General features: G+C 43.1%; 1 protein-coding gene across 1 annotated transcript in view; it reads right to left on the minus strand.

Annotated features, from left to right (window-relative positions):
* p3h2 (prolyl 3-hydroxylase 2) overlaps nt 1–8,390 on the minus strand; it is a 150,002-nt gene extending 141,612 nt beyond the window's left edge. The window contains exons 1-2 of the mRNA XM_062027819.1: nt 8,364–8,390; nt 7,611–8,170 (exon numbers count right to left, since the gene is read on the minus strand). Coding sequence (XP_061883803.1) covers nt 7,611–8,021 — 411 coding nt within the window. The 5' untranslated portion in view covers nt 8,022–8,170; nt 8,364–8,390. The remainder of the gene's footprint in view (nt 1–7,610; nt 8,171–8,363) is intronic.
* Nucleotides 8,391–15,817: the final 7,427 nt, after the last annotated feature.

Raw genomic sequence — 15,817 nt, forward strand, 5'->3', positions numbered from 1 at the left:
CGACCAAAGATTGCACTTTGAAGTGTACACAGCACAGCATTGTTATATATCAATCAATCAATCAAAGTGTACTTATATAGCCCTAAATCACGAGTGTCTCAAAGGGCTGCACAAGCCACATGACCCAATCCAAACAACCTTTCCTACTCATGGCGTCAACACACATTAGTTGCAGGTAACACAACCTGCTCACTGAACTTTGTGGGTATTACTAAAAAATGTCCAAACACAACACATAATTCAAAATGACACTCATTTAAATCCCCCTGCAATGCATGATGGGAAATCCATGTTGCATTGAACAAGTACAGGTGATACATGCGTGCTTATTAAAAACACGTGTGCAGTGAAAGTGTGCGCCAGGTTGACTTGGATCATTGCGGACTCCTGGAGGCCATGAAGAGTGGGCCGCCTTCAATACCTGCCGCAGGTGGCGTGCTGCGCTCCTCTCTTAAGCAGAGCAAACACGGCACAACGGCAAAATAAAATATTTTCCAGCAGCGGATGAAAGGAAGGCGGAGACGCAGCGAACCTTCTTGTGAAGGCTGCATTATACGCCAGGAGAGACCTTAAATACGGGAGGAATGTTGTTTATTTTCGCAAACACCACACGTGCGGCGGCCAATGGGGACTCTCCTCGGCTGATCACATGATCCACAACACAATCCTCACTAATTGAGCGCTGCAACTGCGTGGAATTGACTAGAGGCCAAAGGCGTGCACTACTCAGCGCAGCCAGCGGAGGTGCTGTTGAGTCAACATCAGCATCTTTAACTCGCTTGTCTACAATCAATATTCTACTTTGATCGCTCAATCCAGTAACGGGGTCATCTCCGTTTGAACGTTCTGAACTCCTGTTTCAAAGCCAGTCTAGTTTTGAGCAGTATAAAGCTGTAAGAACATTGTGACGTATTTTGGCATTTCAACAATAGGCTAGAATGTCGTTCATCCATTAGAACAAGGATTCCATTTATTTGATGTTGCTTCCACTAATCCTTTAAATACATGGAAGGTAAAGCAAGCTAAATACAAAGTGAAATATGGTGTACAGAAGGTAAAATAATGTCAATAAAAGGGAAATAGGGTCAATAAAAAGGTTGAAGGTGAAAAAAGTATTGTAAATGTCCAGTGTTTTTATGTATTTTACAATGTACTGCTTTTATATTTCCTGTATTTTATATTATTATTACTTTGAACTGTTTTATATTTTATATCCTGTAAAGCATCTTTGAGTACTCTAAAAAGCGCTATACCAAATAAAATGTATTATTATTATTATTATTATTATTATTAAAAGAAAGTAAATAAAACATTTTTTTAAAAAGTATATAAAATTTAAAAGGGGTAAAAATAGTTAAAAAGGTAAAACAATCTAAATAGAAAGTAAAAAGGTAAATAAAAAGGTAAAACAAGTTAAATAGAAAGTAAAAGATGGTCAATAGAAGGGAAAATAAGTTTTAAAAAAATGATATAAATGATAAAAAGGGGTACAAATAGTTAAAAGAAGGTCAATTAAAAGGTAAAACAAGTAAAATAGCAAAAGAAGGTAAATAGAAAGTAAAAAAGGTTTTAAAAAAAGGTAAAAGGTAAAAAAAGTGTATAAAAGAAGGTAAAGTAAGTTAGAAGGTAAAACAAGTTAAATAGAAAATAAGGTAAATGAAAAGGTAAAAGAAGGTAAGACAAGTTAAATAGAAGGTGTTAAAAGAAGGTACAATGTAAATAGAATGTAAATACAAGGGTAAACTATGGTAAAGAAAAAGTAAAATAAGGTAAACATGTTCAATAAAAGGTAAATGAAGGTAAACTGTAAAAGAAGGTAAATAGACGGTAAACAAGTTAAAAGGTAAATGAAAGTAAATGGTAAAAGAAGGTAAATAGAAGGTAAAAAAAGGTCAATAAAAAGTAAAAGGAGGTAAAACAAGTTATATAGAAGGTAAAATAAGTTTAATAAAAGGAGGCAAACAAAAGGTAAAACAAGATAAAACAAGTTCAATAGAAGGTAAGTTAAGGTAAATGGTAAAATAATGTAAATAGAAGGTGAAATGGTAAATGGATTATACTTGTATAGCGTTTAATATAGTTCAATAGAAGGTAAACTAAAATAAGGTCAATTAAAAGATAAAACAAGTAAAATAGCATGTAAAAGAAGGTAAATAGGAGGTAAAAAATGTTTTTAAAAAGGGAAAAGGTAAGCAAAAGTGTATAAAAGAAGGTCAAATTAGTTAGACGTAAAAGAAGGTCAATATAAAGGTAAAATAAGTTTAATGGAAAATAAGGTAAAAATTAAAAGGTAAAAGAAGGTAAGACAAGTTAAATAGAAGGTGTTAAAAGAAGGTACAATGTAAATAGAATGTAAATGAAAGGGTAAACTATGGTAAAGAAAAGGTAAAAGAAGGTAAACAAGTTAAATAAAAAGTAAATGAAGGTAAATGGTAAAAAAGGTAAATAGAAGGTAAACAAGTTAAATAAATGTTAAAAGAAAGTAAATCGAAGGTAAAAAAAGGTCAATAAAAGGTAAAAGGAGGTAAAACCGGTTGAATAGAAGGTGAAATAAGTTCAATAAAAGGTAAAAGGAGGTAAACAAAAGGTAAAAGAAGGTAGAACAAGTCGGTAGAAGGTATGTTAAGGTAAATGGTAAAATAATGTAAAATGGTAAATGGATTATACTTGTATAGCGCTTTTACCTTTAAGGTAGTCATAGTGCATTGACACTATTTCCACACACACACACACACACACACACACACACACACACACACACACACACACACACACACACACACACGTTCACACACACACACACACACACGTTCACACGTTCACACAGTGATGGCGGGAGCTGCCATGCAAGGTCCTAACCACCACCCATCAGGAGCAAGGGTGAAGTGTCTTGCCCAAGGACACGACGGACGTGACTGGAATGGCGGAAGCTGAGAATCGAACCAGGAACCCTCAGGTCGCTGGCACAGCCGCTCGAAACCAGGATTTAATGTCAATGATGTAATGACATGACGCTGTTAACGATGAGCATGATATGAAATAACTGACAATCACAAGTATCAATATTATGATTTGAGACTTGCATAAAGGTCTGGTATCGGCGGTGTCGATGTGTCAGTATCGATCCGCACATCACCAGCCAATACACCTTTTTAATAACGCGGTGCTGTGTAAATCTTGAAATATCAGACATGACTTGCATGAGGTCTCCTCCAATCAGCAGCCTGCATCGTCACGTTGCCAGGCAACAGCTGAGGACGGTGACGATGAAGAAGAGGAAGCAGCAGCAGCAGGACGCACAATGTCCCTCTGAGTGGACAATAGTGTCCCTCTGAGTGGACAATAGTGTCCCTCTGAGTGGACAATAGTGTCCCTCTGAGTGGACAATAGTGTCCCTCTGAGTGGACAATAGTGTCCCTCTGAGTGGATAATAGTGACCCTCTGAGTGGACAATAGTGTCCCTCTGAGTGGACGATAGTGACCCTCTGAGTGGACGATAGTGTCCCTCTGAGTGGACGATAGTGTCCCTCTGAGTGGACGATAGTGTCCCTCTGAGTGGACGATAGTGTCCCTCTGAGTGGACGATAGTGTCCCTCTGACTGGACAATAGTGTCCCTCTGACTGGACGATAGTGTTCCTCTGAGTGGACGATAGTGACCCTCTGAGTGGACAATAGTGTCCCTCTGAGTGGACAATAGTGACCCTCTGAGTGGACAATAGTGTCCCTCTGAGTGGACAATAGTGACCCTCTGAGTGGACAATAGTGACCCTCTGAGTAGACAATAGTGTTCCTCTGAGTGGACAATAGTGTTCCTCTAGGTGGACAATAGTGACCCTCTGAGTGGACAATAGTGTTCCTCTGAGTGGACAATAGTGTTCCTCTAGGTGGACAATAGTGACCCTCTGAGTGGACAATAGTGTTCCTCTGAGTGGACAATAGTGACCCTCTGAGTGGACAATAGTGACCCTCTGAGTGGACAATAGTGTCCCTCTGAGTGGACAATAGTGTCCCTCTGAGTGGACGATAGTGACCCTCTGAGTGGACGATAGTGTCCCTCTGAGTGGACGATAGTGTCCCTCTGAGTGGACGATAGTGTCCCTCTGAGTGGACGATAGTGTCCCTCTGACTGGACAATAGTGTCCCTCTGACTGGACGATAGTGTCCCTCTGAGTGGACGATAGTGACCCTCTGAGTGGACAATAGTGTCCCTCTGAGTGGACAATAGTGTCCCTCTGAGTGGACAATAGTGACCCTCTGAGTGGACAATAGTGTCCCTCTGAGTGGACAATAGTGACCCTCTGAGTGGACAATAGTGACCCTCTGAGTAGACAATAGTGTTCCTCTGAGTGGACAATAGTGTTCCTCTAGGTGGACAATAGTGACCCTCTGAGTGGACAATAGTGTTCCTCTGAGTGGACAATAGTGTTCCTCTAGGTGGACAATAGTGACCCTCTGAGTGGACAATAGTGTCCCTCTGAGTGGACAATAGTGTTCCTCTAGGTGGACAATAGTGACCCTCTGAGTGGACAATAGTGACCCTCTGAGTGGACAATAGTGTCCCTCTGAGTGGATAATAGTGACCCTCTGAGTGGACGATAGTGTCCCTCTGAGTGGACGATAGTGACCCTCTGAGTGGACGATAGTGTCCCTCTGAGTGGACGATAGTGTCCCTCTGAGTGGACGATAGTGTCCCTCTGAGTGGACGATAGTGTCCCTCTGACTGGACAATAGTGTCCCTCTGACTGGACGATAGTGTCCCTCTGAGTGGACGATAGTGACCCTCTGAGTGGACGATAGTGTCCCTCTGAGTGGACAATAGTGTCCCTCTGAGTGGACAATAGTGACCCTCTGAGTGGACAATAGTGACCCTCTGAGTGGACAATAGTGTCCCTCTGAGTGGACAATAGTGACCCTCTGAGTGGACAATAGTGACCCTCTGAGTAGACAATAGTGTTCCTCTGAGTGGACAATAGTGTTCCTCTAGGTGGACAATAGTGACCCTCTGAGTGGACAATAGTGTTCCTCTGAGTGGACAATAGTGTTCCTCTAGGTGGACAATAGTGACCCTCTGAGTGGACAATAGTGTCCCTCTGAGTGGACAATAGTGTTCCTCTAGGTGGACAATAGTGACCCTCTGAGTGGACAATAGTGTCCCTCTGAGTGGACAATAGTGTTCCTCTAGGTGGACAATAGTGACCCTCTGAGTGGACATTAGTGTTCCTCTAGGTGGACAATAGTGTTCCTCTAGGTGGACAATAGTGACCCTCTGAGTGGACAATAGTGTTCCTCTGAGTGGACAATAGTGACCCTCTGAGTGGACAATAGTGTTCCTCTGAGTGGACAATAGTGTTCCTCTAGGTGGACAATAGTGACCCTCTGAGTGGACAATAGTGTCCCTCTGAGTGGACAATAGTGTTCCTCTAGGTGGACAATAGTGACCCTCTGAGTGGACAATAGTGTCCCTCTGAGTGGACAATAGTGTTCCTCTAGGTGGACAATAGTGACCCTCTGAGTGGACATTAGTGTTCCTCTAGGTGGACAATAGTGTTCCTCTAGGTGGACAATAGTGACCCTCTGAGTGGACAATAGTGTTCCTCTGAGTGGACAATAGTGACCCTCTGAGTGGACAATAGTGACCCTCTGAGTGGAGTCCCTCTGAGTGGACAATAGTGTCCCTCTGGGTGTACAATAGTGTTCCTCTGAGTGGACAATAGTGACCCTCTGAGTGGACAATAGTGACCCTCTGAGTGGACAATAGTGTTCCTCTAGGTGGACAATAGTGACCCTCTGAGTGGACAATAGTGTCCCTCTGAGTGGACAATAGTGTTCCTCTAGGTGGACAATAGTGACCCTCTGAGTGGACAATAGTGTCCCTCTGAGTGGACAATAGTGTTCCTCTAGGTGGACAATAGTGACCCTCTGAGTGGACAATAGTGTTCCTCTAGGTGGACAATAGTGTTCCTCTAGGTGGACAATAGTGACCCTCTGAGTGGACAATAGTGTTCCTCTGAGTGGACAATAGTGACCCTCTGAGTGGAGTCCCTCTGAGTGGACAATAGTGTCCCTCTGGGTGTACAATAGTGTTCCTCTGAGTGGACAATAGTGACCCTCTGAGTGGACAATAGTGACCCTCTGAGTGGACAATAGTGACCCTCTGAGTGGACAATAGTGTCCCTCTGAGTGGACAATAGTGACCCTCTGAGTGGACAATAGTGTCCCTCTGGGTGTACAATAGTGACCCTCTGAGTGGACAATAGTGACCCTCTGAGTGGACAATAGTGTCCCTCTGAGTGGACAATAGTGACCCTCTGAGTGGACAATAGTGTTCCTCTGAGTGGACAATAGTGTTCCTCTAGGTGGACAATAGTGACCCTCTGAGTGGACAATAGTGTTCCTCTGAGTGGACAATAGTGTTCCTCTAGGTGGACAATAGTGACCCTCTGAGTGGACAATAGTGTTCCTCTAGGTGGACAATAGTGACCCTCTGAGTGGACAATAGTGTTCCTCTGAGTGGACAATAGTGTTCCTCTAGGTGGACAATAGTGACCCTCTGAGTGGACAATAGTGTCCCTCTGAGTGGACAATAGTGTTCCTCTAGGTGGACAATAGTGACCCTCTGAGTGGACAATAGTGTCCCTCTGAGTGGACAATAGTGTTCCTCTAGGTGGACAATAGTGACCCTCTGAGTGGACAATAGTGTTCCTCTAGGTGGACAATAGTGTTCCTCTAGGTGGACAATAGTGACCCTCTGAGTGGACAATAGTGTTCCTCTGAGTGGACAATAGTGACCCTCTGAGTGGACAATAGTGACCCTCTGAGTGGAGTCCCTCTGAGTGGACAATAGTGTCCCTCTGGGTGTACAATAGTGTTCCTCTGAGTGGACAATAGTGACCCTCTGAGTGGACAATAGTGACCCTCTGAGTGGACAATAGTGTTCCTCTAGGTGGACAATAGTGACCCTCTGAGTGGACAATATTGTTCCTCTAGGTGGACAATAGTGACCCTCTGAGTGGACAATAGTGTCCCTCTGAGTGGACAATAGTGTTCCTCTAGGTGGACAATAGTGACCCTCTGAGTGGACAATAGTGTTCCTCTAGGTGGACAATAGTGTTCCTCTAGGTGGACAATAGTGACCCTCTGAGTGGACAATAGTGTTCCTCTGAGTGGACAATAGTGACCCTCTGAGTGGACAATAGTGACCCTCTGAGTGGAGTCCCTCTGAGTGGACAATAGTGTCCCTCTGGGTGTACAATAGTGACCCTCTGAGTGGACAATAGTGTCCCTCTGAGTGGACAATAGTGACCTTCTGAGTGGACAATAGTGACCCTCTGAGTGGACAATAGTGTCCCTCTGAGTGGACAATAGTGTCCCTCTGAGTGGACAATAATGTCCCTCTGAGTGGACAATAGTGTCCCTCTGAGTGGACAATAGTGACCCTCTGAGTGGACAATAATGTCCCTCTGAGTGGACAATAGTGACCCTCTGAGTGGACAATAATGTCCCTCTGAGTGGACAATAGTGACCCTCTGAGTGGACAATAGTGTCCCTCTGAGTGGACAATAGTGACCCTCTGAGTGGACAATAGTGACCCCCCCACCCACCCGCCTACCTTGAGATAGGCCAGCTGCAGGTAGTTGTAAGGAATCCTGCGGTTGAAGTCCTGCAGCACGTCCTCGCTGACTCGATGCACGGACTGCGCGCCCACCGCCTCCTCCACGCAGGCGTCCATGCACGCCGCCCGGCGCAGCACCACGTCGAAGAAGCCCAGCTCGGTGAAGTCCTCCCGGAAGCGGTGCTGGTCCTGGCACCTCAGCCGGCAGCGGACTTTGACGCGGCGGACCTCGGCGTGGCTGCCGAGCGCCGCCTCCATGAGGCGCACCACGCCGCCGTAGTCGCCGCCGTAAAAGGCCCGCACGGCGGACTCGTAGAGCAGGTCCGAGGGCTCCAAGGCGGCGGGCGAAGACGGCGGGAAGACGGCGAGCAGCAGCGCGGACAAGACCAGGCGAAGGTTGGCGGCCATCCTACCGGCGGCTGTCGGTCAACAGAACACAAGTCGGCTGGGGCTTCTCGTCCATTTAGTCGCGGGTGTCAGGTCGCATGCTGCCGGGGACTGAGGGCTCCTAAGCTCGGGGGGACACATTTTGCTCTGGCCCCCCGGTGACTCCTCCCCTTTTAAGAAGTGCACAGCGGGGGTCCTTCAGGCATTATTTAACAGACACGACTACTAAGCGCACTCCTCATATACGAGACTGTACTTGAGTTATTTTAATATTTTATAACCATGTCAATGTTTGAACACAATTTATAATCAACAAAAAGCTCGATAAGCAATAAAAGTTGAAACTTTAGTGCCTTACCTTACCTTGCCTTGACGATGCTTCGTCCAACATGAGGCTTTGTCTCCCTCAAGTGGTGATTGGCAGCTACTGCAGGTATCCATAGTGGACGCGATTGTTTTTCATTTCATTTCATTTTTATTTATCTCCTTCATTGATGTGCATCTTTGATCGATAGACAATTATACCTCAATTATTCAATTATACATTTACACACCAATGCCTGAGAAGGAGCAGGATTTTAAAAAAAAAGTATATTTTCCTGCCCCCTTCAACATAGTACGTAGTCTTACTTAAAGGCCTACTGAAATGAAATGTTCTTATTTAAACGGGGATAGCAGATCCATTCTATGTGTCATACTTGATCATTTCGCGATATTGCCATATTTTTGCTGAAAGGATTTAGTAGAGAACATCGACGATAAAGTTCGCAACTTTTGGTCGCTGATAAAAAAAAAAGCCTTGCCTGTACCGGAAGTAGCGTGACGTCACAGGTTGAAGGGCTCCTCACATTTCCCCATTGTTTACACCAGCAGCGAGAGAGATTCGGACCGAGAAAGCGACGATTACCCCATTAATTTGAGCCAGGATGAAAGATACGTGGATGAGGAACGTGAGAGTGAAGGACTAGAGTGCAGTGCAGGACATATCTTTTTTCGCTCTGACCGTAACTTAGGTACAAGCTGGCTCATTGGATTCCACGCTCTCTCCTTTTTGTATTGTGGATTACGGATTTGTATTTTAAACCACCTCGGATACTATATCCTCTTGAAAATGAGAGTCGAGAACGCGAAATGGACATTCACAGTGACTTTTATCTCCACGACAATACATCGGCGAAGCACTTTAGCTACAGAGCTAACGTGATAGCATCATGCTTAACTGCAGATAGAAACAAAATAAATAAACCCCTGACTGGAAGGATAGACAGAAAATCAACAATACTATTAAACCATGGACATGTAACTACACGGTTAATGCTTTCCAGCCTGGCAAAGCTTAACAATGCTGTTGCTAACGACGCCATTGAAGCTAACTTAGCAACCGGACATCACAGAGCTATGCTAAAAACATTAGCTATCCGCCTACGCCAGCCAGCCCTCATCTGCTCATCAACACCCGTGCTCACCTGCGTTCCAGCGATCGACGGAAGGACTAAGGACTTCACCCGATCATCCGTGCGGTCGGCGGCTAGCGTCGGATAGCGCGTCTACTATCCAAGTCAAAGTCCTCCTGGTTGTGTTGCTGCAGCCAGCCGCTAATACACCGATCCCACCTACAACTTTCTTCTTTGCAGTCTTCATTAAACAAATTGCAAAAGATTCCCCAACACAGATGTCCAGAATACTGTGGAATTTTGCGATGAAAACAGAGCTTTTTTGTATTGGATACAATGGTGTCCGAATACTTCCGTTTCAACCATTGACGTCACGCGCATACGTCATCATACATAGACGTTTTCAAGCGGAAGTTTAGCGGGAAATTTAAAATGTCACTTTATAAGTTAACCCGGCCGTATTGGCATGTGTTGCAATGTTAAGATTTCATCATTGATATATAAACTATCAGACTGCGTGGTCGCTAGTAGTGGCTTTCAGTAGGCCTTTAATGGATATCATATAAACCAACAATTACATCCAAATATAATGAAAACAAACAAAAAAACAAACAAAAAAAAAACACACCTAGTGCAAAACTTCATGAAGTACAAACCGAACAAAAATAAATAAATAATAATAATATACACCTCACGGGATGATACAAAACAAATACAAAACCAGGCAAAAAATACGTAAAATAATAAATAGAAAGCTAAATGTAAACACTTATGGCTGTCCATATGATCTTATTGTTCTGTCTTTATATATTTTTTTCATTTGGAATATATTTTTACAATCTTTTATCTCATTGTAAAGAGAATTCCATAGTTGAACCCCCACCACTGATATACACATTTGTTTTAAAGTCGTCCTTGAATACTGATGTTGGAAATGACCTTTTCTTCTATGCTCTTCATTCTCAGAAGTGATGACAAACATTTTTTTGTAAAATTTGCTGGTAATGTTTTACTTTTAGCCTTAAACGTGACACATCATGTCTGTAACTTTACTAGCTCCTGTAATTTCAATAAACGCGAATGAATAAATAATATGTTAGTGTGTTCACTCAATTGTCACCACCGTCGATTAATATTCGCATTTAACAAACACGACTACTTAGCACACTGCTCATAGTTGAGGCTCTACTTTATAACCACGTCAATGTTTGAACACAATTTATAATCAATAAAAAGCTCGATAAGCAATAAAAGTTGAAACTTTAGTGTTTTACTGCCTCGCCTTGGCGATGCTTCGTCCAACATGAGGCTTTGTCTCCCTCAAGTGGTGGTTAGCAGCTATTGCAGGTATTCATAGTTGAAGAGAAGATAAGATAATCATATTTATATAGCGCTTTTCTCTAGTGACTCAAAGCGATTTACATAGTGAAATTACATTGCATTACATACTGTACATTACCCTTTGCCCTATATTAATTTATATTATGTGTTGTCAACTTTGTACTTTTCAAAAAATTATTATTATTTTTGTATGTCATTGCCTGAAATAAATAAATACATGAAAAATGAATGAAAACCCAATATCTAAATTACATTTAAGCCAGTGTGGGTGGCACTGGTAGCAGGTGGGTAAAGTGTCTTGCCCAAGGACACAACGGCAATGACTAGGACAACAAAAGCGGGAATTGAACCTGGAACCCTCAAGTTGCTGGCACGGCCACTCTACCAACCGAGCTATACCGCCCCCAAAGCTATACCGCCTTTACTTCAATCAATCTCTGATCTAAGTTTCTACAGCGATTAATTTAGCATTTAATGGAGTGCTGTTTAATCCCAGTCTGTGGAACGCTCTCCCTGACCACCTGAGGGCACCACAGACTGTGGATGCTTTTAAAAAAGGCTTAAAAACCCTTCTTTTTAAAAAAAGCCTTTTTTTTTAGATGTATGCATGCTAGTTCCAACCGAGCTATGCCGCCCCAGTTGACGCGACTGTCACTCAATTGTCACCACCGTAGATTAATATTCGCATTTAACAAACACGACTACTAAGCACACTGCTCGTAGTCGAGGCTCTACTTGAGTTATTGTAATATTTTATAAACATGTCAATATTTGAACACAATTTATAATAAATAAAAAGCTCGATAAGCAATAAAAGTTGAAACTTTAGTGTCTTACCTTGCCTTGCCTTGGCGATGGTTCGTCCAACATGAGGCTTTGTCTCCCTCAAGTGGTGGTTGGCTGCTATTGCAGGTATTCATAGTTGACGCGATTATCACTCAATTGTCACCACCGTCGATTAATATTCGCATTTCAAAAACATTTTTGAAAATGTCAAATATCCTATTGAGCGCCTATTAAGACTGTTATTCCTTCATTTGTTCAGATTTAATTACACATTCTTAAATGTTAGTTCAGCACCGTCAACCTTAGAAGCTGCCAGGTCTCAGACGTCTAAAGAAAGTTTTTTGTAATTATGTCTGTTTTCATTTTGTTGAATTGTGTCTATTTTCAAACATTTGCAGGCAAAACGAAGCTAAATGTAACTTTTAAACACGCCGATGCTAGCTTGTAAATTGTTTGGGTCCACTTCCGCATTAGCAAAGTACGGTGGCCTCAAAGAGTCTAATTTATAGACGAGGAGCACCGTCAAAAAACATTATAGAGGTCGATTTAAGGCCTACATTTTCTAATTGTCTTAGTGGTTTACGATTATCAATCAAATATTGGAGGATGATTAAGAGTCCAAAATTCCTTAATAATCCGTTGATATATTTGTTAAAAACATTTAAAGTGATTTATGTTGCCTTTTTTGTCTGTTTTTATTTTTATATTTTTTTTATTATTTATTCATATTTAATACTCTATCTGTATTTGCTTTTGTTTTCTTTCCTTGACATTTTTGCTGATGTCGTGATTTGCTCAACCTGATGTGTAGATTGTTGGTTATGTTTGTAGGTTTGTTGTTCAATTTTTAAAAAAAAAATTTAAAAAAAATGGAGCCCCTTTTTTTTTTAAATCATTTTTATTTTATTTATTTATTTTTTTAGACATGCGCACAAGACGAGAAACTTTTTATAAAGTTATAAAAAAATATATAAAAAAATTATAATTTTTTTATTTTTTAGACATGTATCTCTAAAAAAATAAAAATAAAACTATAATATATATATATATATATATATATATATATATATATATATATATATATATATATATATATATATATATATATATATATGTAGCCGAGCTAAATTTAATTTTATTTTATTTTAATTTTGTTCAATTATTCACATCATTTTTTGTTGTGAACTTCCCCAAAAGTGTTTCTCATTGTAAATAGGTTCCACTCTATTATTTTCCGTTACATACCTTTTTGTTTCCCTGGGGGGTGATTTGGCGTCGCACCTTTGTGACCAGCTTCAGTGAGCACTGACGCTCGGAGCTGTGGAGAGAGATTCCGTTTGCCGTGGACTGTGTGTGACGCCCTGTTTTTGTTTTTTTCCAAAAAAAGGTGAATAAATCCCCGTGATTCAACTCCGGTGTGTGTGCCTCACTAAGAAAATACACAACGCAGAACGCTGACTGTTACAAAATGGTGCCGTGACCCGGATTCTTCAGATCAGCTGCTGCAGATCGCCGAGGTTATGCTGTGAGCAAGTAAGCGTATCGTACAGCAATCAGAAAGGATCCGTTGATCGTTGAGACTTTTGATAGAAAGTGATTTTGTTTTACTGTGGCTGTGTTTTTCCACAATTTATCATTACGTTTCCTCACGTACAGTGTCTTTATACCACGTGTCTCTGTATAGTTAAATTTTATTTTAACGTCATATTTCCACTGTTATATTCATTGTGTTTGAAATATAATGGACTTTACACCATTTGGGAGGGGTAGAGGGTGGATGCAAGCAGGGACTGCAGAGCAAGCTAGGCAGCCAGGCTGTAGCAGCCCTGATGGTACCCCTGTAGCAAGGCAAATGTTTTCCACTCCCACCGTTGCTAATAATGACACCCTGGCACAATTGCGTGACCTTTTAGGGGAGTTGGGAACCCACATTGGTGACACTGTTGTTAGCCGCATATTAGCCAACCAAACACCTTTCCCCACTCTAAGTCGCCCACACCCCATGACACCACCCCCGCTCGAGCCCATACCCTCCCCAGTTGATTTGTCTCGACTGAACATCACGGTGAATGCAGCTGTCAAGGAACCATCGATGTTTAGGGGGGATGGCTCAGACAAATACACCGTACAAGAGTGGATAGATATGATGGACGCTTACCTGCATAAAAAGAATTGTCCGACTACAGAGCAGGCGGATGAAATCCTCAGTCATCTTTTGGGACGAGCTAAGAGTATCGTTAAAGTGGGGCTGAAGAGTAGTGCTGATATCAACACACACCCTGAAGTGGTATACGACATACTCAGAAGATACTTCAGTGACTCTCCCATGTCTGGCTTACCGATGGCTGATTTCTATTCTACACAGTCTGACGCAAATGAGAACCCAGTGGATTACTGGGTTCGGCTCAATACAGCAGCCGAGCACGCTGACCAGCATCTGCGGAAAAGTGGAGAGAAGATGGAGAACATGTCAGCGCAAATTGCTATGATGTTCATCAGGAACTGCCCCAACCCCGAACTCTCCAGTGTGTTCCGATGCAAGCCTATCAGCAAATGGTCAGCCGTGGAGGTGCAAGAAGCTATCGATGAGCACCAGAGGGAGCATCAGGCAAGGAAGAGGGCCATTAGAGCAGAGAAGTTGAAAATGGTGACAGCAGCTACCACTACCTGTCAACCTGTAGTTGAGGAGCTGACTGCAACGAGAGCGGGTGTTCAAGAACCTTCCACACAGACAAAGGTGAGTGCAGTCACCACTTCAGAAGCAGGGGCTTTAGAACAAGTACTAAGCATGCTAGAAGGCATTTTGGCCAGAGCAGCCTCCCCTGTCCAACAGCCAACCCAGTGGACACGCCCCACTTCTTGCCGTGTATGTGGTGACAAAACTCACATCACACGTGAACACTGCATGAAAGAGAAGAGGTGCTTTGGGTGTCTGGAACCTGGCCACACAAGGAGAGATTGCCCACGGGCCGCTCCACGCCAAACCCAAGCAGAGAACCACACACCCAACCAGGGAAACTGAGTCGCTCACATTGTGGAGGGCAAAGTGTGAGTGCGTCATGTCAGACCCTCAAAACTGAAGAAGACATACATGCAATATATGAAGAGAGCTGCAAGACTGCACCGAATGGTAGTGTCATGATTTTCCAGAATATACACAAACTTGAGAAGGCAGATGATCTATTCTACACTGATGTGCTGGTGAATGACCAAGTTGCACTATATGCTATGCTAGACACTGGTTCAATGGCTTGTACGATGAGTGAAGAAGCAGAGGAGGAGCTCCACAAGGCAGGGTTGCTGGCAGAGGGTGCCCAGTCCACCAAAGACATTTTTCTGGTGGGTTGTGGTGGTGTGCATGTGCGACCCAAGTGCATTCACCAGTTAAAGTTGAAAATCTACGGACAAGAAGCAATCGTGCCCACACTAGTCGTGCCAGGCCAGCGTGACCAAATGATAGTAGGCACCAATTTGCTGAAACACTTGCTACGCCAATTCAAGCAAGATCCCAGCTATTGGCGCGTGATGAGTAAAGCTGACTCTACTGGTGAACCAGGCATCGAGCAGTTCTTGAGCATGCTCTCGGGCATAACAAGATGGAAAGGTGACATTATCCCAGACATCATTGGAACTGTGAAGCTTACTAATGCCGTGACACTGGTACCGAAACAGGAGCACATAGTGTGGGGAAAGCTTCCTGGAAAGGCTCCTATCTCAGAGGGAAGTACCATACTGGTGGAACCAGCCAAATCACACTCCAACCGGAAGAGCGTCATGGTAGGGAGAACTGTGGCGTCAATGAGCGGAGACAGGTGGGTTCCTGTGAAGGTTGTGAACCCAAGTGACAAGCCTGTGACACTGAGGAGGAACATGAAGTTAGCTGATGTTTCACCATGTGTGGCACTTGAAGACTTTGACCTTGGAGTGGACTATGTCGCCAGCACGGAGCTAAAAGCACAAGGCCAAAGCGTAAGAGTAGACACTGACCATGTCCCTGACACCTCTGTAAGTCTCGCCCTTCAGGATAAGCTTGCTGATCTTGGATTGGACGACATAGACATCCACTCATGTGAAGTGTCCCCTTATTGGAAGAGTCAACTTGTGGAACTCATACAGAGGCATGATGAGGTGTTCTCCAAGGACAAGCTGGACTGTGGCCTAGCCAAAGACTTCGTCCACAGGATCCATCTGACTGATGAGCGCCCCTTCCGACTAGCATACCGCCGTGTCCCACCAAGCCAATACCAGAAACTAAGAGAGGTCCTTTCTGAGATGGAGGAGAAGAACATCATACGC

Source organism: Entelurus aequoreus, linkage group LG19 (assembly GCF_033978785.1).
Source record: "Entelurus aequoreus isolate RoL-2023_Sb linkage group LG19, RoL_Eaeq_v1.1, whole genome shotgun sequence".
Lineage (NCBI taxonomy): Eukaryota > Metazoa > Chordata > Actinopteri > Syngnathiformes > Syngnathidae > Entelurus > Entelurus aequoreus.